The sequence below is a fragment of the Mesoplodon bidens genome (genome assembly GCF_964165515.1).
Source record: "Mesoplodon bidens genome assembly, chromosome: 14".
NCBI classification, from domain to species: domain Eukaryota; kingdom Metazoa; phylum Chordata; class Mammalia; order Artiodactyla; family Ziphiidae; genus Mesoplodon; species Mesoplodon bidens.
In genome coordinates this window covers 67,784,214-67,808,184 of record NC_138170.1, presented here as the reverse complement: position 1 = coordinate 67,808,184, position 23,971 = coordinate 67,784,214, and the positions used below count along the sequence as shown (strand labels likewise).

The following is a 23,971-nucleotide window of genomic DNA, read 5'->3' as shown; positions in this document are numbered from 1 at the left end:
GCAATCATAGGCAAGAGTGACTAGATTTCCTAACACCCATGGTAAAATTTATAGAGGTATACTGTTTGACTTAATATAAAGGAAGATTTTTTAAAAATGACTGTCTAGGAGTGCTCAAGAAGGGTCAGATGACCAGTGATTGGGAACATTTCATAAGCAGGAGCAAGTAAGATCTGAGCCACTGTTCTGTTGGCAGGGTGTCTGTGGTGTGTTCCTCAGTTAAGAAAGTACTATAAGCAGCTTCAGTGCAATGAATTACCATCACCCCCTTGTGGGCCTGTGTGTTGGGTACTCTAAAGAGGAAGTTAGGAAGGCAGTAATACTGGATCCTGGAATATAGTCAGACAGGAGCCTTCATGCCGATACCCTTTGCAGTTCTCCAAACACCCACTCACAGGTGGTCTCAAAAACACCCAGTACCTTTACTTAGTTTTACCCACTTCACAATATGCTCAATATGAGCAATTTGACTCCCAAGCCTAGGTCAGGCCTGAGTGTTGCTCGTGAGTCATAGTTTTATGCTGAGGAGACTTGAGAGTTTGTGGAGGGAGAACCCCCTTGCCCGCGGGGGGCTGTGATGACAGAAGAAGTCTGTGGAAAGAGAGGGATCTAAAGAGTCCTGGGGAGGCAGGTCTAAAGGTCCAGGCCTGGCAGCATCACTGTCCAGGAAAGCCCCAGTTCCTATGGCTGTGTGCACGGGGCCAATTGTTCTCGGCAGACTTCATCCTGAGTGTTCTGTGGGGACCACGACTAGGGACCAGGCAGAAGGCGATGGCTGGTTGGAGGGAAGCCAGGCCCTTTAGTGGGGGAGGCCGGCTGGAACATAGCATTGAAGTGGGCTCGGCTTTCAAGCTGCATACGGTGGCCCAGTGGACAGGTGAGTGCACGGACAAAATGGATCCGAACCAGCCCTGACTGCCCCCCCGAGACCAGCCATCCGTAGGAGTCCAGGTTTGGGCTGAAACGTACCTGTGAAGAGAATAGAAAACAAAAGAGATGCTCACAGTTGTTGCTTTAGGGTGAGTCTTAGCTGTAAGAGCAAAAAAAAAAAAAAAAAAAAAGAGCCACAATCTGAAAGGATAGGAGGACCACGATGGGGTGAGAGGTAGGAATGAGAAGACGATGAATGAGGTATGTCTATCATGCTCTGAGGATGAGAGTGCCGGAGCTGTTTCCCCCCCTTCACCGTCTCCATTACCTTTTCATCTCCCATTTCATTGCTCACAGGCCCGGAGTTGGGAGGAAATGAGATGAAGGATGGCAAAGATGAGAGATAAGGTTCCTACCTTGTGAATAGCTTCCAGCTGCAGCCGGTCCAGGCAGAGCCGCGTTTGCCCCTCTCCCTCCTGCATGCGCAGCATTGGTTCTCTGTGGGGCAGGCCGTGGAATGAACTCTGGGGAGGAGGGTGTAATAGGAGAGAGAAAGCGAGCAGCTTCTTAGTTTTGCATCTTTCTGCTGGAACTCCTTAGGATTCCCTACTATACAAGGATTCAAGTTTTTTACTTTTTCTAATGCCACACCCATTCTCCTGGCCTCAATTTACCAAATCTGTGTCTTGAAAGAGCAAGTAGTGATGGTTGACGGTTTCAGCGTAAGTTCGAGCCTTGGGAGGGTTGGGGGCCCCGGATGAAGCAGAAGAGTGGTCCTGACCTTCAGGACTGTCTTGATATGGCATCAGATCTGCTTTATATATAGGCTAGAAAGAAGAATGTTAGATTAGGTTCTATAATACTGAAGACTGAATAAAAGTAAAAGAGAAAATTGGTTTGGAGCAGGAAAGACTGTAAGTAGTATATTTAAACATATGTGCAGACGCACGAGGGTAGGGGAGATTATGTACACCCTTATTCTAAGGCTTCCAGGGAGAATATCAGGGCTGGGAGACCTAGTACTAATTTGTACTCTGCTGCTAATTGGTAGCACTAATTTGAGAGGTCATGTGGATTAGGACCCAACAGATGGTGCTGCTATTAAATATTCATATACGTACGAATCTTCGCTCTACAGGTCGTTTGACGTTTATTGGGTTCAGTGCCATATCAGGCAATATAGCTGCAATGAGCTCCCCAGATATATCTCCTGCAGCTATTGTCCCAAGCCAGTCGGATCCTGAAAGACTCTAATAGGAAGAGAGATTTTTCATTCATTCATTCACTCATATTTATTCAGTTCTGTGAACTGGTAACAACTTCACAATCTGAGGGGGGAGAGACATTCGCACAAACAAATATGAGTTTATCATAACCCATATCCCTGAAGATACAATTACCACACACCTATCTTCTCCTTTTATCCAAAACTAATGCCTCTGGGACTTCCCCAGTGGTCCAGTGGTAAAGAATCCGCCTTCCAATGCAGGGAACGCGGGTTCGATCTCTGGTCAGGGAACTAAGATCCCACATGGCGCAGGGCAACTAAGCCAATGTGCGCCACAACTACTGAGCTCGCGCACCTCAACTAGAGCTCATGTGCCACAAACTACAGAGCCCATGTGCCCTGGAGCCTGCGCACAACTAGGGAAGAGAAAACCCGCAAGCCACAACTAGAGAGAAGCCCACACGTCGCAACGAAAAAGATCCCGCGTGCCTCAGTGAAGATCCTGTGTGTCGCGACTAAGACCCTACGCAGCCAAAAAGAATTAAACAAATTAAAAAATATTAAAACAAAACAAAACAAACCAACCAACCAAAAAAACCACTACTGCCTCCTTCTGACCACCACTAGGTGAGTAAAGGAACGTTTTCCTGTGTGATGAAGGTTTGGAAGAGAGGGGCTCACCCAGACAGTGCCTTTTCGAGGAGCAGTGAAGTAGGCTTTGAAACCAAGGTAACCAGCATCAATATAATGAATTCCACAGAGTCCATAACTGTAAGAGAAAGAGAAAAGAAAACCGTCCTTTTACTAAGAGTAGACTCATTTCTTCCCCCATAATTCAAACTCTCTCAGGGAAACAACCCTCAACCCTCCTCTCCCCACAACCATCTGGCACAGTGCTCCCCAACCCTTAGGGCCTGTCCCCAGAGCTCCTCCTCTCTCCATCCTGCCGTACGAGGCATAGCAGTTGTCCTGAGCCACAGTGACACCATTGTAAGGGAGCAGCCAGGCCAGCTCTGTACTCAAGAAGCGCTTGATAGAGTTTATTGGTTCATAAGGTCGTCGAAGGTCCCAGAATTTGATTTTCCGGTCGCTCCCTGCAGAGACTAGGAAATGACTGTGGAAAGACGGGAGAAGAGGGAGAGGATCAAATCTGAACAAGCCTGGAAGAGTCCACCTGTCCCAGTCTTCACCTCCCACCTCCACAACTCTCCTATTCTATACCTGTTAGCTTTGCACCATTGAAGGGTACGCACAGCCTGGTCGTGGGCTAGGAAACACTGGAAGGGGTAGAGCTTCAAGGAGCCATCAGAGAGCCGTATCCGCTGCAGAGGCGAGTTCGTGGGAAGGTTCCAGAAAACCACCATGCCTGAGGTGGGGACAGAATGCATAGGTAGTATTAGAGCCAGGTTCTCCCTTCTTGTTCTAATTCCTTTCTCTAGCTCCTAGGATCTATGTCTTCTACTCTCAGACCTGATGCCTTATGAAAGGCTACAGAGATCATGATTAGCTACCTCCACGGTTTAAAGACTCAACCTGATACTTTTAGTTCCAATTCTCATCAACATAAAGTAACAGCTTAGTCTGAGATCTGCAGTTGAAAGACAGGTTGAATGAACCCAGTGTCCTCTACTCCCTACTAAACAAAGATAAAGGGATTTAAAACAAAAGCATAAACCTTCCAGGACAAGGGTTGCCAAACTACAGCCGATGGGCCAAATACAGCTTGCTGCCTACTTTGGTAAATAAGTTTGACTGGAACACAACCACACCCATTTGCTTACCTAAGGTCTGCTTTCACTTTATAATGGCAGAGTTGGATAGTTCCAACAATGGCCAAACAACCCACAAAGCATAAAATACTCACTATCTGAACCTTAAGAGAAACGTTTGCCAACTCTGTTCTAAGGCAAAGAGAACAGGCAAGGAGCCAAAAGCAACAAAATGTAGAGGAATAGAAAACAAATGGACAAATAGAAACTAACTCAGCTGATCCAAAACAAGCTGACCCCTGACCAGGCTGGCAGAGGACAAAGTAATCAAAAGTATAACTTTGATAAAAGTGAAAGACAAATTAAAGAATAAGAATTTAATAAACAAAAGTGGGGGGAACCAGGACTTCCCTGGTGGCGCAGTGGTTAAGAATCTGCCTGCCGGGCTTCCCTGGTGGCGCAGTGGTTGAGAGTCTGCCTGCCGATGCAGGGGACACGGGTTCGTGCCCCGGTCCGGGAAGATCCCACATGCCGCGGAGCAGCTAGGCCCGTGAGCCATGACCGCTGAGCCTGTGCGTCTGGAGCCTGTGCTCCGCAATGGGAGAGGCCACAACAGTGAGAGGCCCGCGTACCGCAAAAAAGAAAAAAAAAAAAGAAAAAGAAAAAGAATCTGCCTGCCAATGCAGGGGACACGGGTTCGAGCCCTGGTCTGGGAAGATCCCACATGCCGCGGAGCAACAAAGCCCATGCGCCACAACTACTGAGCCTGCGCTCTAGAGCCCGTGAGCCACAACTACTGAGCCTACATGCCTAGAGCCCTTGCTCCACAATAAGAGAAGCCACCGCAACAGAGTAGCCCCCGCTCGCCGCAACTAGAGAAAGCCCGTGCACAGCAATGAAGACCCAATGCAGCCAATAAATAAATAAATTAATTAATTAAAAAAAAAAGTTGGGGGAAGCATGTGAAGCTAAAACCCCTTTTATACATAAACTCAGGAAATGTAGCATCTATGAGCCTTTTTGAAAAAACTTGACAGTGAATTACAGCTAAGCAATACAAGTAATTCAGCAATGGAGGGGGAGACCGAGATGAAAGGACTGGTGGAGACAGGCAATCATTTTCAATATAGAGTTAAGATTAAGTAACTCTGGGAATTAAGATAGCAAAACAGCACTGAGTATCACATACCTTGACAGTGTAAGAACAAGACCACCGAAAGAAACACAATTAGGAGATTGTGAGAAGGATGACAGGAAGCAGTGTAAGAGTGCTAATTTCCTTATCACCCTAGCAGAAAGTCTACTGGTATGTCTAAAAGTGAAACTGTCATTTAAAAACAGTAACAACCTAATAACGCCAATTACTTAATGTTATTTATAATTTTTTACTTTTTTCCTTTTTAATCTTAAAAGTATCTTTATGGAACTAATCTCTCTGTGGTGAAGGAACATTTATTGGGAGCTTAGCGCATTTTTCAGTTTCACTTGCCTTTTCCTTCCATAAAGTTAAAGTATACTTAAACTTAATACCTTTTCATTTAAAATAGTATCTAGAGTATGATCCCATTTTTACAGAATTCTTTATCTCTCCATCTAATCTTTTTATCTTTGTACATGCATAGAGAGCAGCATGAAATGATGTTTATCTACTCAATTATTTCTTTCTGAGTAGGAAAATTCTAGTGACTTTTTTTCTCTTCTTTGTATTTTTTTACACTCATGAATAGTTATAAGTATATAATGTTGAACACTGAATCAAAAAGGAAACAACAGAAAAACAAGCATATATAAAAGTTTAAAGAGCGGTAACTCCTTATGTTCTGCTTTGCTTTTCACCATTATAATATCCAGCAGCCAGGTGGTGGTGGGGCCGGGTGGGTATCCAAGCCAGGCTAAGGCACTGACCACACTCAGAGGGGTCTGATGCTTGCATAGACCCCACCTGCAGGGTTGCCACACATTGGACCTGCAGGGACAGGAGAGACAAGGCTAGGGTTAGGGATAACTACTGTTTGGAACAAAGGCTCCAATCCTTGTTTAATCCAGCAGGAGGTGGGGGATTTTTCAGGTGGAAGGAGACTCGCTGTGGAATCAGTAAGGGAGGCTCAAGAAGATGGAGCCTTGGCTAAGGTAGCAGGTTCCTCACTCACCTTATAGATGGCAGGCTTCACTGCATCTGTGAGGGAAGAAGAGCAGTGACTGACACTCTGCATCCAGAGGACTGAGGTCCTAATTAGGCCTTGCTCTTAGACCAGCACCCCCGGCCCTTTCAACCATGCCCTTCCCTCACACTCTTCTCTCTCCACCATCAAATGTATGAACCTGCCTCTATCTGCCCCCAGATTCTCCTTTCCTCCTGTTCTATATGATAGTGCCCTTCCTCCTATCAGAATGGCTAACCCCTCCACTCGGCTCTCTTCTCATCCCCTCCTTTTCCAGAGCGTGGCTCATGTGGCTACCCTCCCCTTCTCCTGCCCTGTCCACTTTCTCTCTCCCTATTGGGTCACTCTCATACGCACATGTAAACATGCACTCTTGTCTTCTATCTAAATCAAACGAACAAACCAAAGCCTTCCTTTACCCATTATTCTTTTTTTTTTTTTTGGCCGCACTACGCGGCATGTGGGATCTCAGTTCCCTGACCAGGGATTGAGCCCACGCCCCTGCATTGGAAGCACGGAGTCTTAACCACTGGACTACCAGGAAAGTACCCCTTTACCCCTTTTCCACCGCCAGCCACCGCCCTCATTTATATGATCCCCTTCACAGCCAAACTTCCGAAAGAATTGTCTATACATTTCTGTCTTCACTTCCTCACCTCCCACTCCTTCCTCAGCCCACTCCCACCACCAGACCACCGAACAGGGGATTTCTCAGGGTTCAAACCTAGGTGCCCTCTTCTTTACTTACTCAGTGCTGTTGAAAAACAAATAAATTCAACCAAATAGGAGCTGCATTTCCTGCCCCTTCCTCTTCGTGTTCACCTTCACAAAGGTGAATATAGAGGGAGAACTCTATATTCTCTCCCTCTCTTCACAACAAAGAGTGTGTTTACGTGTATGTGTGGTGGTGAGGGCAGGAGAGGTGGAGGACAGGATCTGGGGAGGAAGAGGAATACGGTGGGGGAGACAAGCCCCGGGTGCAAGCCTCCGCCTTCAGCCGCTCTTTACACAGCCAATTAACTGTGGTAGCAAGAGGGGGAAGACCTGAGAGCACAGGAGAGCAAGGACGGGGCGGGGCGGGGAGATAAAAGGTAATGTGCTGAAAGAGGGCAGTTACAAGACTGCAGAAGAGAGGACTGCGTGCAGGCTGCCAAAGAGAGAGGTCAAGAACAACACGTGTGAAGTCGGAATGGGAGGAGTGACTCGGTAAGGCTTTGTACTGGAGAGACTGGGCCTGGAGGCGTTTCAGGGGAGACAGACAGGCCCTGCTAAGCTCTGGCCACAACTCCAGCAGCCCCATTCTCCTTGCTCTGCTACTCACCTAGGGGCTGCTGAGCCAGCAGGGCCTCGGGATGGGGCAGACTGAACAGCAGCACCTTCCCGTCTGAGCAGGCAAGAGCCAGGAGACCCAACCGGGGCAAGAGAGGAGCCTAGAGGGTGAGACCAGATCTGCACTGAGGCTTGCTGCCTTCAGGCACCTCTCAGAAAACTTTTTAGGTTCAGGTCCCTGAAAATGTGATATGGAGCTGCTGGAAAAACTCCACCCACCACTCTCTAACCTCCCTCCCTCCAACTGTGGGAAGACCCAGGGCCCCTTGGTCCTGGCTCCGAGTCCTAGGGCCATCCCACAGTCAACTGGGAGGTACCTTCCGAGGGGTGCCTGGAAGTTCCCACGCTCCACTGGGGCAGAACTTGAGGTCCCAGATGCAGCCGTGGTCACAAGCAATCCCATAGACAAAGTGGGCTCTGTTGCCAGGACTGAGGAGAGAAAGCATGTGGGCAGAGTGGGTGGGAAGGAGGGGCCTGGAGCTGCCAGAGCCTGCGCTCCTCTTGTCTCAACACAATCCGAGCCTTGCCCCCTTCCCCTGCCCAGCCCCATCCTTCTCTCCTCCTCAACCACCCTCCAATGGCAGTGTCCCAGCCCCACCTCACCAGCTTTCTTGCTGCAAGGTCCCAAGGTCCCAGAGCTGGAGCAGCCCAGGGCCCGAATAAAGCTGGCTCAGTGGGTGTGTCTCATTCATGTCAGGGCTGGAGAAAAGAGCCACATACTGCGAGGCTGATGCCCCCTCTGGCACTGGGCACCAGTCCAGAGCCCAGAGCGGTCCCCCCGTAAAGAAGGACACATCCCAGCGCTCTGGATGTGCTGTGATAGAGCTAAATCTAGAGAAAAGTCAAAGATGGGATGAAAAAAGGAGTTAATAAAAGGTAGTAAGGACTTCAGTAGGTGAATGGATAAATAAACTGTAATACACACCCAGACAATGGAATATTATTTCACACTAAAAAGAAATGAGCCATCAAGCCATGAAAAGACATGAAGGAACCTTAAATGCACATTACTAAGTGAAAGAAGCCCATCTGAAAAGGCTATATACTGTATGATTCCAACTATAAGATATTCTGGAAAAGGTAAAACTATGGAGATAGTAAAATGATCAGTGATAACCAGAGGTGGGGGAGGTGGAGGATGAATAGGCAGAACTGAGTACCTTTAGGGCAGTGAAAATACTCTGGATGATACCATATTGGTGGATACATGTCATTATACATTTGTCCGAACCCAAACAGAATGTACAACACTAAGAGTGCACCCAAAGGTAAACTATGGACTTTGAGCTATTATGATGTGTCAGTGTAGGTGCATCAACTGTAACAAACGTGCCCCTCTGGTGAGGGATGTTGATAATGGGGGAGGCTGTGCATGTGGGGGGCAGGGAGTATATGGGAAAAACCCTCTCAATTTTGTTGTGAACCTAAAACTGTTCTTAAAAAAGAAAAAAGTAATGCAAACAGAATGGGAGCTCCTGTGAACTGACTTAAGCAAGCACCAGAACATCAGTCACAGTCTACAAGTGAAACCAGTCCTAGCCACCATTTGTGTCTTCCTCCTTTCCTTCCCAAAGTCTGTCTAGTCCTAGGCTTACCTTCAAAGATGACAGGTTGTGCATTCTGGTTTACTACAGTGTTCTCTCTAGGGCCAGTCAGTCTAGGTCTATCTGAGTAGATGTGACCTTGAAAACTGGTTTTACCCTCAACCTCCCTAGGCTCCCTCAGTCTGGCCAGCAGCGATAAGCACTGCAAATTTGAGGGAGCTGACCAGATCTAGCCAGCACTCCTACCCTTGGGACCAATTGGACCAGCATTAAGGGAAGAACAGGGCCAATCTATCATCCCTTTCAACATCCATTTTTCATTTTTCTGTCTCCCAGCATCAGAAAAAGAGGTGCAATCGTCACCTGTTTATTCGGTAGAGTGTGCCATCTTCAGGAAGTCCTTCACGTTGTACAGAAAACAGTGGCGACTTCTCCTCCTGGGGCAGGTAGCGAGCTGCCTCACTGGGGGAGGGCAAAGGGAACAGCCTAAGTTTGGAAGGGTTTCATCCATCCTGGGTTTCCCATTATAAATCTAGAGTCCGCTGTTACCCTTCTGTCTCCAGTGGTGTCACCCCCTCCCAGATTTCAAAGATGTTTCTTCAACTTACAGTTCAGATAACAATTGCCACTTCCAGGCTAAAGGAATCCATTCCGCAAACTCCCAGTATGAATGCTTCTGTTCTCGGCTGGAGAAACAGAAGCATCATGAATGAAGGAAGAGAGAAATTCTAGAGCAGCGCTGCCCAATAGAAGCAGTGCCGCCCAACAGCAGCTCCCAATGATGGGAGCAATCTATTATCTGTGCTGTGTAACACACTAGCCGCCAGCTGCAAGTAGCTACTGGGCACTTGAAATGTGGCTAGTGCAACTGAGAAACTGGACTTTTAATTATATGTAGTTAATTGAAAATGAAATTTAAATGGCTTCATGCAGCTAGTGGCTACCATATTGGACAGCACAGCTCAAGGGCTCTTGCCTTGGACTTCCTTGGTGGCGCAGTGGTTAAGAATCCACCTGTCAATGCAGGGGATGGGTTCGATCCCGGGCCCGGGAAGATCCCCATGCCGCGAAGCAACAAAGCCCACGTGCCACAACTACTGAGCCTAAGCTCTAGAGCCCGCGAGCCACAACTAATGAGCCCGCATGCCACAACTACTGAAGCCCACATGCCTAGAGCCTGTGCTCCACAACAAGAGGAGCCACCGCAATGAGAAGCCCGCGCACCGCAACGAAGAGTAGCCCCCACTCGCCACAACTAGAGAAAGCCTGCGCAGCAACGAAGACCCAAGGCAAACAAAAAACAAAGTACAATAACATTTTTAAAAAAGGAGCTCTTGCCTTTGGAGCAGTGCCTTTTAGTTATGAATGTCTTCACGGTGCTCTACCCTGCGAGTGCCTTCCGCCCTTCCCACAGCCCCACTGCTAGATCGTCCTTTGCTCTCCTCCACCACCCTTTCATCCTCAGCCCCCGTCCCCCAAGTCTCACAGGTCCTTGGTGAGATGAAGGCACTTCCAAACAGGAGCCATGATGTGATTTGGTAAGCCATTGGGAGCCACTCCCCGGCAGTGTGGCTTCTGCTTCTGAGGATCAAATTGAAGAAAGTGTAAGGGAGAGAATCTTATAAGCTGGAGAAAGTCCCCAGAGGACCACTTTCCCAACTTTTACTTTTCTTGGCATTACTTCCTCTCCAACCTTTTACCTATCAGCATCTTAAAAGATTTGTATCTCAACCATTACAATGACTTCTTCATCTTCTGCTCTTATTCCTCCATCAAAACCGCAAAACCTGCTCTCTGTTTTCTGTTCATCTTCCTTGGCGTGTCTCCATGGCACTTGATTCAGAGGACTCCTTTTGCTTCTTGAAACTCCTGCCCTATGGGGTAGTCTCTCCTTATTCCTCCCATGTCTCTAATAGTCCTTTCCAGGCTCTCCCTCCTCTGATCCATTTGGTCAGTGACGGTATTTCCCAGAGTCCCTCTGTCTCCTCAGCCCTCAATACACGTACTCCTGGTAATTTCATCCTATGTCTCATGGCTTTGACCACCATTTTAATGACTGATTATCAAGTCTGCATCTTAGTAAATGTAAACTTTACTCAGTCTCAACTTTTCTACAAATTCTAGACTCAGTGTGGTGCTGAGCCATATTAGAGCCTGAGGCAAAAGGGAATATCAAGTATACGGTTCCTATCTTTATTTAAATTTTTGATATTTTCTTCACCATAGATTTGTTGCATTAATTTTGATTTTTAAAATGTTGCATCGAGATATTTATCTTGATTACTGGGGGTTTTGGTGCTCCCTTAAATGTTGCATCTGGGAGAAGGCAGGCACGGGTCCCATATATCTGACTGGCAAAGAGACGTCTCCAGAAGGATGGCCCTTGATCTACCAGCACCTCCAACTCGACATGTCAGAAAGTAAACTCATCACCTCGCCTGCCCACCTTCCCCCGTCCTGAGTCCCCCACTCTTTCTGTGTGCCCAGGTTCAGTGTATGAGAGCACCATCAAAGCTGGAAACTCTTACTCCAACTCCCAACTGCTATTAATTCTCTTATATATCTCCTTTATCTGCCTCCCCATCTTCTTTTCCTTCACTGCTTAATTTAGGCCCTTACTAACTCTGGAGAACTGAAGCTGTCTTCTTTATTGTCAACTGCAAATTAATCTATTTTCTTAACTGATCATGTTATTTTTCTATCTAAAAACCTCTGTTGTATAGAGTTTCTGTTTGGGATGACAAAAGTTTTGGAAATGGATAGTGGTGATGGTTACACTACATTGTGAATGCACTGAATGCCAATGAATTATACATTTTAAAATGATAAATTTTGTTTTATCTACTTTACCATAATTACACACACACACACACACACACACACACACACACACACACACACACACACACTTTGTTGGCTCCTATCAGTTTTCGCCCTTTCATCCTCTCTAGTGTAATCTTCCCCACCACGTTACCCCAGGCCCTATGCTGCAGCCACGACCAATTTCTGGGAAAACATTCCTCGCTGGCAAACGTCTATTCCTTTCAAGACCTAGCTCAAGTATCGTTTCTCCATGAAGTCCAAGCAGTTAATCATCCTTCCTCTATACGCCTAAAGCATGTTGTTCCCTCCTGATGCAGCACTTATTACACCATGAGCTTTGTAAAGCAGGACCTTGTCTTATTCATGCTTGTGTTTCCTAGCATAGAATAGATGCTCAACATATGAACGCATAATCTTGTTTAGTTACACCCGCAGCCCCTACAATTTCAACTGTGTTTGAAGTTGCTCTTTTGTCCTTTTACCTGTTTTGGCCATCCTAGTTACTAGGCCTAAGCTTTCCTTCTAGGCATCCTGCTGATCCCCTAATAATCCTGCTATCCCCATTCACTTTGTCTATTCAGGTTACCCCTGAAGTGGATCCTCGTGCGGTGCTTCGGGGCACTGTAGGCTCGGGGTCAGACGAGCTCTCGCTTGGGGCCTCACTTTCTTCTCCATCTTCAGCCTCAACCTGGAGAACGAAGTCTTCATCCCGTGCGGTGTCATCCTCTTCTTCTCCATAATGACAGGCTGCCTGCTGCTGGCTCTTCTTGGGTTTGGTGGGGCTGCTCACCTTGGGGCTCTCAGGACAGGACACTGGAGCAGGCAGGGCTGTTGAGAGCTCTTCAGCCAGTTCCTGAAGATACAGAAGTGCCCTGTAGGATAGGGCACAGTCAGAGCAATACGCACAGACACTTAACCGAGAGCCCACTTTGCCCGACACTTGGCTGATTCTTATCTCACTAGATCCTCCCAGTGACCATGTGAAGTGGCCATTAATTTCCCTTCCCCTTTGATAGATGTAGAAACAGAAATCCAGGAAAGTTAAGTGACTTGGCTGAGATGATTCAGATCACGTATGTGGAATCTGAACCCAGGTCTTCTGACTCCAAGTCCAAAGCACTTTTCACTCTACCACAGTCAAAGATCATTGAGGGCAAAGGGAAAGAATGGAGGGGCACATATATACTGACACATACTGGGCAGTAAAATAGCAATGAAGACTTGGAGGACACTGTGAACAAGGCGATAGGATATGAGGTACAGAAAGGAACCTCCCAGATAGACAAATTTAACCACAGATAAAACTGCTGTGGTAAGAGCTAGAAGACTGCTCAAGTCCCCAGAACCCAGACCCCACCCCTGCTTACCTGATACCTCACCAGTCCACTCATCTCTCCAGCATCTGCCCCACCCTCATCCCTTCACCCAGCCCCCCTCCACCAAGCTGTGCCCCGAAATCCTTACACTTGGGCAGCCCTTCGGCGGGGTCGTTCCCCAGGAGGGGTCTCAAAGTCCTCAGGGGGCCTCTTTGGATGTGGAGACTCTGGCTGATCTAGGCCTTTTGACAACTTCAGCAGTAGCAGATCTGCCTTGGACTTTCGACCTCGTTTCTTAGGCATGGGGGTGGACAGAGGGTTGGATTGATCTAAGAGACCAGGAACCCGAGGGGCTGATGGAGAATTAGGCTGCTGGGGCCTTTTGGGGCCTTTCCGTGTCCTACCACCTCTCTTCGGGCCAGGCTTTGAGGCCCTAGGCTTTGGGACCTTTGACATCTCTGAAGAAAGATCTGTAGAGAAGAATATGGGTCTGTGAGATGGGACCAGAGCTCAAGCCTCTTTGGAACAGATTACATCATACCCAGGTTTGTAAGGTCCTATGAGCTCAACCTGCTCTCGTTCATCTTAAGCTGAGCATGGGGAGATAAAAAGCTGAAAGGTCAAGGGACATACCTTGCTGTTCCAGTCTGGAGAGGGTTTCCTGTTCTGGAGGGAGCCTCCTCTCATCAAGAGAATCCTCAAATCCAGGCAAAGGGGTAAGTAATGACGTCTCTATGGAAGCCTCCACACTGGTTGTTTCTGAAGAGGTCTTGACATCAAGCTGGTTTAGCACCTCTTGTCCAGGAGAGTCTACCACAGTCATGTTCCCCACGGGGCCGGCCTCCTCCAGAGCAACACAGCCGACCCCGTAGGGATCCATCAGCACCCCCTAAAATGGCTGGGCCTGCATATAAAAGACATACAAGTGAGTAGAAGGTAAAAGCTATTTGCACTGGCTCAGATTTTTCTTTCCTGTCTTTCACTTCTCACAACCATTTCTCCAACCTCCCCCCACCTTCCCCACCAACCAGAAACCCAAGCTCTCTGATCATTCATTCATTCAGCAATAATCACTAAGCATCTTCTATATGCCAGGCACTATTCTAGGAACTGGTAACATGACAATAAGCAAGACAGACAAGGTCCCTGACCTCACGGAACTCACATGTTAGTGGAGCTGACAATAAACAAACATACAAGAATAAAGCTACCATTTATTAAATGCTTACTGTGTGCCAAGTATTGTACTAAGTGCTTTATTTAGATGATTTAAAGTGAGTGAACAATTATTTAACTCCTCTCCCTGAAACCCAATGAAATGAATCATCTCCTCCCCTTCAAAAAAAAAAGAGAGAGAGAGAAAATCACCTGTTATGAATGTAGGAAAGGGCCACAAGTTTCTAGAATAGACTATAAAGAATAGCTGCCAGATACTATAAAGTTTACATCAAATTGAAGGAGGACAGGATGACTAGATCTGACATCCATGTTTGTGAATATTAGTCAAGGTACAGATTTATTTAAGAATAAGTAATTCTCTAGTGTCCTGCTAGCAATCTTTCAGCTGGATGGGGGAGGTGGTAGCCTATGAGACAATTAAGGAACATCCTACTACATTAAGAGACCATTTCCACACTGAAGAATAGACTAAAAAATGGTCATGAATCTTCATTTTCTTCAAACCCAGGAAACCAGCTGTGCAACCATGGACCAAAGTAAACTGACAGAGATAAACAATACACTGACTACCAAACCAAAAACCTGAGCAACACAGAACTCTGCAAGGGCCTGGTTTTTGGCCAGAATAACCTACTTGTCTGTAACAAAAGGGAAGAAATAGCTCAGATCCCAGGAGGAACCCCTCCATAGGTCTATATATGTCTTAAGGATAAAGAACTCATCAGCCTCAGTGGAAAAGTGTGCTAATACAAATACCACAAGAAATATCATACAAATTAAAGTTTCCAACTGTCTCTCTTGAGGAAGCTACAGTCTATCATTATAAACTATAACAATAGCCAACTCTATAACTCAAGTGCTAAGAATACATTATAACATCATATGCTAGGAGTATAATATAACACTATCAAGGTAAATAGAGGTCAATGAGAATCCACCTACATTGTTCTCTGGTAAACAGCAAACCCTGAGAGAACTACTCCATTCAAAATTAGTAATAAGCAAAAAGGATCCAATGGGACCTATGCATAGTTACTATGGAAAGAATAAAAAGGACACAAATGAAAAAGGTGAAAAGTATCCTTTCAAAGAAAGTCTCCAGAAAACAAGAAATTTTCCAACAAAAGCTTCTATTCTTTCAAAAAAGCCAGAGAGACTGTGGAATCCAAGATGTAAGAGACCAAAGAAGAGATAAAACAATGGCAAGGCAAAAAAAAAAAAAAAAATGAGCTGGCAGTCATAAGGAAAGAAACTGAGTAAAAGAATAAAATCAAAGAAATGAAAACCAGAGAAGCAAAATGCTGAAACTATATGTACTACTGAAAAGACAATCAGTGATATGAAAGACATGTTTGAAAAAAACCACACAGGTTGTAAAGAGATAAAAGTGATTAGTGAGAAGATGATATGGATGAAAAGAGAAAGTGGGAAGCCAACATATGAATAATTGATGTTCCTGAAGAAGAAAGAAGAAAAATGGGAGCAGAAAAAAAAAATGTTCAAAGACCTAACAAAAGAAAATTTCCTGAAATGAAAACTAAAAATGCATACTTTCCTAACATAAAGGGAGATCTCAGTCTATAGATCAAAAGGGCTTATGGTGCAAAAGGGAGACAAAAATCAATAAATACTCATCAAGACCAAGAAATACAAGGGAAGATACTAAATTTCTCCTACAAAGAGAAAAAAAAAAATCAGGTCAGCCTCAGAGTTCTCAGAAACATTTGATGCCAGAAGATAAAGAAACATTAAAAGGATCAAGAGAATTCTTTACTTAACTGTCATTCATGTAAAGGTAATGGGATGACATTCTAAATATGCAAGTTTCTAAAAAAATCCACTTGAAGACCTAATTTAGCCAATGAAAGATAAATCAATATAAAGAACTTTCTAATGGAGAAGCTGTGTTATTAAAAGGCTGGCAGTAAGGATTTAACCGAGTGACACATCATTAACTGTGGTAACTACAGGTCTAAAACAGACTATAAATTTAAAATTTCAATGCCCCACAATGTAAAAATACCAATATTCTGATTGTAGTAGATTGGGGCAAAAGAAGAAGTTCTTAATTTTGCTTCTAAGGCTGACAAATTGAAAAATATAGGTTTACTAATACCATTTTTTGTGGGGGGGTTGCACCGTGTGGCTTACAGTACCTCAGTTCTTGGACAAGGGATTGAACCCCAGCCACGGCAGCGAAAACCTGGAATCCTAACAACTAGGCCACCAGGGAACTCCCTACTAATACCATTTAGATGTTTGATAGAACCAAAAACAGTATACTATATTGCTTCCAAAATACCCAATAGGGCTAAGAAACGGAAGGAATTTTTAAAAAGACCACATAATAAAAGATCATTAAAAATAATGGAAACACACACACATGAAGAGAAAAGAAAAAAAACACCACCACCACAAGGGTGACAGAAACAAGATAAGTAAAAGGGGTTTATTACAGGGTATGAAATGGTTCACATCAGTGGTTCTCAAAGGGTGGTCCCAGAACTGGTACATCACCTGGAAGTCAGTTAAGTGCAAACTTCCAGGCCTACCCCAGACCTAGTGAATCAGAAACTCTGGGCTGGGGCTAGCACTTCATGTCACAGCAAGCCTTTCAGGTGATTCTGATGCATACGCAAGTTTGAAAACGACCTGCAGAGAGGATCACTGGAAGCGTTGGGGAAAAAACATTCAGGAACAAGTACTTGTCAAATTGAGAAGCTGTTTACAGCTGCTGGTTCAAGAACCACATGGCTTCTCCTCTGCCATGGTGGGGAGCCAGAAGCTGGATCAAGAAGCCCCTGCCATAGCTGATGGCTCCATAAATAAGCTGCCTCTGCAATAATCAGAAAGTGACCAACTGAGGAAGACTCTTCTCTGGCTCCCAGATCCAGAACCGTATCACTGCCACAATCTGCAACAGCAAAATGCATGCCTTCTGGCCTGCCTCCTCTCGAAACTCAAGTCCAAATCTGAGTTCTTCAAGAGCACATTTGACTGGCAAGGCCTAAATCATATTCAGAATCTTGGATGGAAAAATTCCAGGAAATGAAGTTTCTAGCTTTCCAGGCTCTCGGAGGGTGCTCATTCTCTCACATCCCACTTACCCCAGGGTAGAAAGTAGGATCCGTGTTTTCTCAATTCCTCTCCAGTGTCAATTCTTGACCAACAGTCCTCCCCATCTTGTAAAAACCTTGTTCCTTCCAAGCTCATACATTCAGCTAAACCACTGCTAGTCACTCCACTGTCACACCTGAACCTTGTCAGCATATAAAACCTTTTAACCTCTAAAATCACTAAGACACCCAATATCTGATCACAGCCTCCCATCATTACAGCTAGATTGCTCAACTACTATCACTATATCTATTCTTTAACCATATTAATTAATCCACTGATCTCTCCAATTTCTCCCTGTCAGCCACATACCATCTAGTTTAGACTCCTTTATTTTAATCAGACTCTTGTTGATATTACAAACTTCCTTTCTTTTTGTCTTTTTGTTCCATCGGCCCAGCAAAATTCAAGCCTGGATGAACCAATCACCCATCATCTCCATGGGAGCATGTAAGCTAGTTGAGCACTAGCAATCACACGTTCTCTCTAATCAGCTCCCATACCCTCTCTCCTCCAATGTCTGATACCCTAGTCCTCAGCAGATGACTTAGCCTCAGATTTCTGAAACAATCAAAAACCAAACTTCAATTTCTTGTCAGATAACCTAACACTCCCTGCCTCTGAGCCCCTCATCCACTTTCTAAAGCCAAACTTGCCACTTGTGTTCTAGCCCCATGCCCCCTCCTGCCCCACCCAAAGAAACTGAAGATATTTATCCTTTTCCTTTCCATTGGCTCCTTCTAAACAGAATTTAACGGGAATTCCCTAGTGGTCCAGTGGTTAGCGCTCTGCGCTTCCACCGCAGGGGGCACGGGTTCAATCCCTAGTGGAGGAACTAAGATCCCGCATGCTGTATGGTGCGCCACCTCCCTCCCGCCAAAATAAATAAAATACATGCCTCCCCCAAATAAATAAATAATATAAAAGTTAAAAAATAAACATTTAACTATTTTTTAATTTTCAACTTAACACAAATACAACTATCCTTCAACCCACAGTTCTCCAACTGATATCCTCCTGCCCCTCACAGTCGAACTTTAAGAGCTGTCTGCCCTTGATGTTTTAATCACCCTGCTGCATCCTAACTAGGAGACTGCCCTCAGCTGATCACTGAAGCTAAAGTGATCAATAACTGTTGTGTCAATTAGTCTAATAAACTCTTCTCAGTCTCGTTTAACTTGACCTCTCAGCAGCACCAAGGCTCCTGACCACTTGTTTCTTGAAACATTCTCTTTTCTTGAGAAGCAATTCAAGTCCAGTAACCTTCCAGATGTTTACAAAATTTCCTGTCTTTTACAGTTGTCTTACACCTATTTGGTAGCTTTTTTGCTTGTTTGCAAACTCACCACTTTTGTCTCTCCAAAGTATTCAGTTTAGTTTGCTTTCTTTTCTTTTTGAGAATTGTTTTTATAAAATCTTTAGTTGATAAAAAATACTTATAAATAAGTGTAGAATATAAAGAATAACAATAAAACACCTGTATATCTGCCATGTTTCAACTTACTTTTAATAGAAACAGTAACTCTTACATACTCAAATGTCCTTAAAATTTAAATATATGTCACAACTATATAAACATAGTGACAAATCAACTGATATTAAAAATGTTCGAACCAATACAATGACTCTTGGCAAGCATTCAGTTCAACTAGTTAGAGTGACCGGGCCTATAGGAAAAAAGTCTACAGGCTTCGAGAATTCAGCGTGCCATGGGCGTCAGTAAAGTATGCTTTACACAGGAAATGGAGAATGTCAGTTAACAGAGGGAGCTAGTTAAATGGAATCAGTTAAGAGAATTTCTACATGTCTTAAAGATTTTTCCATATCATTTTTCCACATACATCTTTTTCATTCTTCTTAGTTACTATATGGTGTTCCATAGGATTATAGTTTATTTGGGTATTTCCCATTTAATGGACAATTGGATTATAATACTATTACAAATAATATTGCAGTGAGTATTCTAGTATAGATCTCTTCATTAATGAGAAATTATTTTTCTAGAATAATCATCTGAAGTGGAATTACTGTACTGGGTTAAAGGGTAGACACATTTCAAAATTTAATAGATACTGCCAAACAGGTCACCAAGGTGAAAATCAATTTATACTCTTACTAACTGTAAAAATGGGTATACCCATTTTACCATCCCTTGTCAGTCTTTGATTTTTGCCAGTCTGATGGGTGAAAGAATTCTTCCCTACTGTATTTGTTTGCATTGTCCTGATAATAATTGAGATTAGCAACTTCTCTTTATATGTTGGACATCTATGTCTTTTATGAATTGCCGATACACATAATTTGCCCTTATTTCTACAGGACAAATCGATCATTCCTTATTGATCTGTGCAGTTATTTATGTTGCAAATATTTTCTCTCTGTATCTCCCTGTTAAAAAAACTTTGCTTATGTTTCTTGCTAAACTGAAGTTAAATTTTATGAGTTAAATTTCTCAGTCTTCTCCTTTATGGCTTCTGTTTGTGTCTTTTTTTTTTTTTGGCCATGTTGCATGATGCGGGGATCTTAGTTCCCTGACCAGGGATCGAACCCGTGCCCCCTGCCGTGGAAGTGTAGAGTCCTAACCACTGGACCACCAGGGAATTCCCCTGTTTGTGTCTTAAAAAGGCATTTCCTACCCCACTGATATAATATCAGAATATAAAATATCTTCTTTTATTTTCTTCTAATAATTTTTCTAGTTTTGGATTTTACATGTAGCTCTTTAGTCCATCTGGAATTTTCTTATCATAAGAGATACAGGTATTTACTTATTCCATATCTATCTTCCTTAAAAGTTTCATGAGATAGAGATCTTGTCTATCTGACTCACTATTGTATCTAGAACCTGGTACATGGTAAGCGCAATAATTAACCTCTGTTGATTGAACAACTAACTTCTCGAGGTACAAAAATCTCTATAAGGATTCACTTCTCATAGAAGGCGTGGCATTGGTGGTTAATTTCCATTTTTGACTACACAATGCAAATTCTGGACACAAGTAAAAGATGTTTAGTAAATGTGTACCAGAGTTTATAAAATTTTGCATTGGCACCCCAACTTGTCTGGTTCCCATGCTGCTCCAATGCTGCCAGCCTGATCTCCCCAGATGTGTAAAGTGATTAGATAACACTGCTCCTCAAGTATGGAGTTACTTTACATACACTGTTTGGTCTAATACATTGTTTCCCAAAGTGTTCCTATGGTACAACTGGTGGTATGCAAGATGATTTCTGAGATACAAAAATGAACGATTTTATTTGACTAATTGTGTTTTTATTTTAACTTGTATATATAAAAAGAAAACTATAACTAGTTCATGAAACCCATGGTTTCATCTACATTGTTTAGATCAAGACTAAAGCACTTAAATCTTAAAATTAAATCAATTTAGAGAAAATTACTAAGAAAACAATACTACAGTTGATAAGAAAGGGTGGCCAAAAGAGACGAAGGCACAGGAATGACAGATTTGTGTAACAATATGCCCCTGGGGCTATAAGCCTTGGCCATACCCTGCACCCCTCTAACAAAGTGAGTTACCACGGGTGAAGCTGAAGTCACCACCTCTGCCTTCCCCAACAGAAAGCCAAGTTGCTGCGGGATAAAAGGACTAGATTGGGAAACATAACTGGCCCCCGGCTGCGCCAATGAGGTTGCAGCGCGCGGGGCACAACACCCAGGGTTAGAAGAGCCTCACCGAGGAAGAGGCTAGAACACAGCAGAATGAGAAGACCGACCCGCTACCTCTCTAGGGGTGACCGCCTGCCCTTTCTCAGTCCTGGGCGAGGGGTAGCTTTCACCACTAGCCTGTTCGGGAAGCGAGCCCTGAGTTTCGTAAGGCTGAGGACTACGGTAGGTTCGCAGAGTCCGAGGGTTGCAATGTAGGCAGCGCTGCGGCCGGGACACAGGATGAGGTGTTACGGACACCGCGTGGGGAAAGAAGGCGAGACCCGAGGAGAGCAGAGATGGGGGATGCACGGTTGCCATCGTGGGTTAGGGAGGTGGGGACCACGACGGTTTCCGGAGTTCAGGGGCTGAAGGTCGCGATGCTGTGCAGAGGCGGAAAAGCGGAGCCGGAGTTGGTTCCCAATATCTTAGTGCTACCGAAAAAGAAGTGGGGTGGGGGGGTAGTAATCTTGGGGCCCCGCACATCCCGCTGTGGTACACTCACCCTCACCAAAGTCCTTCCGGAAGCCCAAGTTCGAAGATGGCGCCGCCTGTCTGGTCGCCGTTCTATGACGAAATCTGGTAGCTACTCTTCATTGACGTCCCCCCAGTGCACAAGGTAAACACGTGGGCTTGGTTGGGAGTTTGTGCCCCAGGACGTTTTCTATTAGACTATGTATTCCATAATGCAGTGCGGCCAGCGTCCCCGAGCCCTGTCGCAGCGGGCGCAGCTCCCGGGCCTTAGCGGCGCAGGGGACGCCGCTGCATGGCCTTATGGGAATTGCAGTGTCCTGAAGGGAAGACTGACGCCTGCGCGGACAGTCGTCGCGCCCCCGCCGGTTCCCACACGGCTTCTACTCGAGCCTCGAGAGTGCGAGTACCCAGGCCTGAGTGTCGCTCCCGAGCGCGGAATCCTGGCTTTCTGTCGAGACTACCGGCCTGTGGCTGGCAGGGCCGGGCTGGCGTGGGAGTATTGACCTGCAGCCCCGCCGTCGAGCCGAAGACTGGGAGACAAAGGAATCCTTGCCTCGGGGGACGACTCCGGCTTCCCCCTCAGGGCAGCCCCCAGCAGATCCAGCCACTAGTGAAGTCAAGGATGGACCCGAGACAGAAACACCGTGAAAGGGAAGAGCAGTAGAAAAGCCTGGCATGGGGACGCTCTACTCAAGTGATCCTCGGGCTTGGACCCTCCCCTTGGTCGTAGGCCTTGCCCCACTCCCTCCCTGGGAGGTAGGATGCTGGTGGAGAAAGAATGTAACAAACTTCTGCCTTTTCCTGAGGCATTTAAAGCTGTGTAAATCTCACAGGTCTCCACACACCGAATAGTGGAGTTCAGGATGTATAAACAAACAGGAAAGGGTGGGGTAAACCAATCTTTCTCTTCCCGGATAATCTCATCTATTAAATCCCTTGGTTACACAAAACATTTAAGAAAAGCATGGGAGAAGCTAGCTAAGATTTAAAATCTGGAGCAAGGGGACTCCCATCCCATTTGCCCTAAGTGGCCTAAAGACAAGCTAAGGCTGCGCTGTGGCTTAGGACTGACTCCTTTCTGAGTGCAAAATCGGGTGCAGTCGAGGCTTCAGTTCCTCTAATACGGGGTATCTACAATGCTTGTCCGATGGACAGCTCTCAACTTGACAACTTCAAGCATTTATTTTTCTATTAAGATTTTTTTTCAAGCATTTATTTCTGTAATGAACAAATCTGACTCTTCTCCATTTCTGTTGCCTCACATTAGACTATCTTTGACTTCAACTAAAGCAAAATCTTTTTTATACTAATAATTGTATTTATTTTGGGGAAAAGACATTCATATGGCTGAAAATTCAAGATACATAGGGTATAAAGTGAAGAGTACCTTTCACCTGTCTCCAGCCTCCCAGACCACATCCACCCAGGCAGTTTTCTTGTTACAGGTCCAAGATATTTTCATGCAAATACATATATATCTCCCCCACGCACACCTTTTTTTAAAACCTTTTGGCCGCGCTGCGCATGTGGGATCTAGATCCCCAGCCAGGGAATCTTTCCCCTTTTTAATTCAAACAGCAACTACACACACTGTCCTGCACCTTACTTCTTTTGAGTGTACCTTGGAGACTATTCCATTTCTCTATATAAAAACCTTCCTTATTCTTTGTTATGACTGCTTAGTATGTAATTATATGAATGTAGTATAATTAGCCCTTATTATTAATGGATATCCAGGTGGTTTCCAGTCTTTTGCTATTATAAACAATGCTGCTATAAATAACTCTGTATCTAAGCTACTTCAAATGTGCAACTATATGGCTAGCATAAGTTCCTAGAAACAGAATTGCTGGACCAAAGTTTAGGTGCATTTGTGATTTTGATTGATAGGCAATTTTTTTTTGGGGGGGGGCACGTGGGCCTCTCACTGCTGTGGCCTCTCCCATTGCGGAGCACAGGCTCCGGACACGCAGGCTCAGCGGCCATGGCTCACAGGCCCAGCCGCTCCGCAGCATGTGGGATCCTCCCGGACTGGGGCATGAACCCGTGTCCCCTACATCGGCAGGCGGACTCTCAACCACTGCGCCACCAGGGAAGCCCTAGGTAATCTTTTTTTTTTTAATTGATCTGGTTCTCTGCCTCTAATCTCTACCAGCTACCTTTCTAAAGCACAGAGCTGACCCTGTTGAACCTCTGCTTAATTTTGATGATTGAGTGGTATGCTCAATATGTAAAAAAAAATGAATTCATCATGATCTTTATAGAGAGAAAGCCAAAAATTCAACAACTTATTGTATGCCACTGGAAGTAAGCAGTGATCAATCCTGAAAACTGGCAATTAAAAGGAAAGAATTAAACATGTATCTTGCCTTTCCAGGATGAATTGTATTCAGAATAGTAACTGACAACAGGGAGTTCTTTTTTTTTTCTTTTTTGCAGTATACAGGCCTCTCACTGTTGTGGCCTCTCCCGTTGTGGAGCACAGGCTCCAGACACGCAGGCTCAGCGGCCATGGCTCACAGGCCTAGCCGCTCCGCGGCATGTGGCATCTTC

The 23,971-nt window shown here is 45.0% G+C and overlaps 1 protein-coding gene across 1 annotated transcript; it reads right to left on the bottom strand.

Moving 5' to 3' along the window:
* Positions 1-401: 401 nt before the first annotated feature.
* On the bottom strand, positions 402-21,729 carry GTF3C2 (general transcription factor IIIC subunit 2). Its single transcript, XM_081254759.1, has 19 exons — positions 21,450-21,729; positions 13,615-13,885; positions 13,130-13,451; positions 12,252-12,537; positions 10,329-10,423; positions 9,451-9,528; positions 9,206-9,304; positions 7,902-8,129; positions 7,616-7,727; positions 7,291-7,399; positions 5,958-5,983; positions 5,644-5,773; positions 3,320-3,464; positions 3,051-3,212; positions 2,780-2,867; positions 1,992-2,120; positions 1,545-1,697; positions 1,287-1,394; positions 402-969 (listed from the first exon to the last, which is right to left on the bottom strand). Exons 2-19 carry the CDS (start codon positions 13,859-13,861, stop codon positions 751-753), a joined length of 2,736 nt encoding a protein of 911 aa, XP_081110885.1. The 5' UTR covers positions 13,862-13,885; positions 21,450-21,729; the 3' UTR covers positions 402-750.
* Between the last annotated feature and the right edge of the window lie 2,242 nt (positions 21,730-23,971).

What these genes read in the sequence shown, in the direction of transcription:
- GTF3C2 (XM_081254759.1), bottom strand. Translation starts at nt 13,861, where the DNA reads ATGGATCCCTACGGGGTCGGCTGTGTTGCTCTGGAGGAGGCCGGCCCC. An exon ending in CTTCATCTCACCAAGGACCT is followed by an intron (nt 9,529 to 10,328) that starts GTGAGACTTGGG and finishes CTGTTTCTCCAG; the next exon opens with CCGAGAACAGAAGCATTCAT. An exon ending in GCTGGCTCAGCAGCCCCTAG is followed by an intron (nt 5,984 to 7,290) that starts GTGAGTAGCAGA and finishes CTTCCCTCACAG; the next exon opens with ATGCAGTGAAGCCTGCCATC.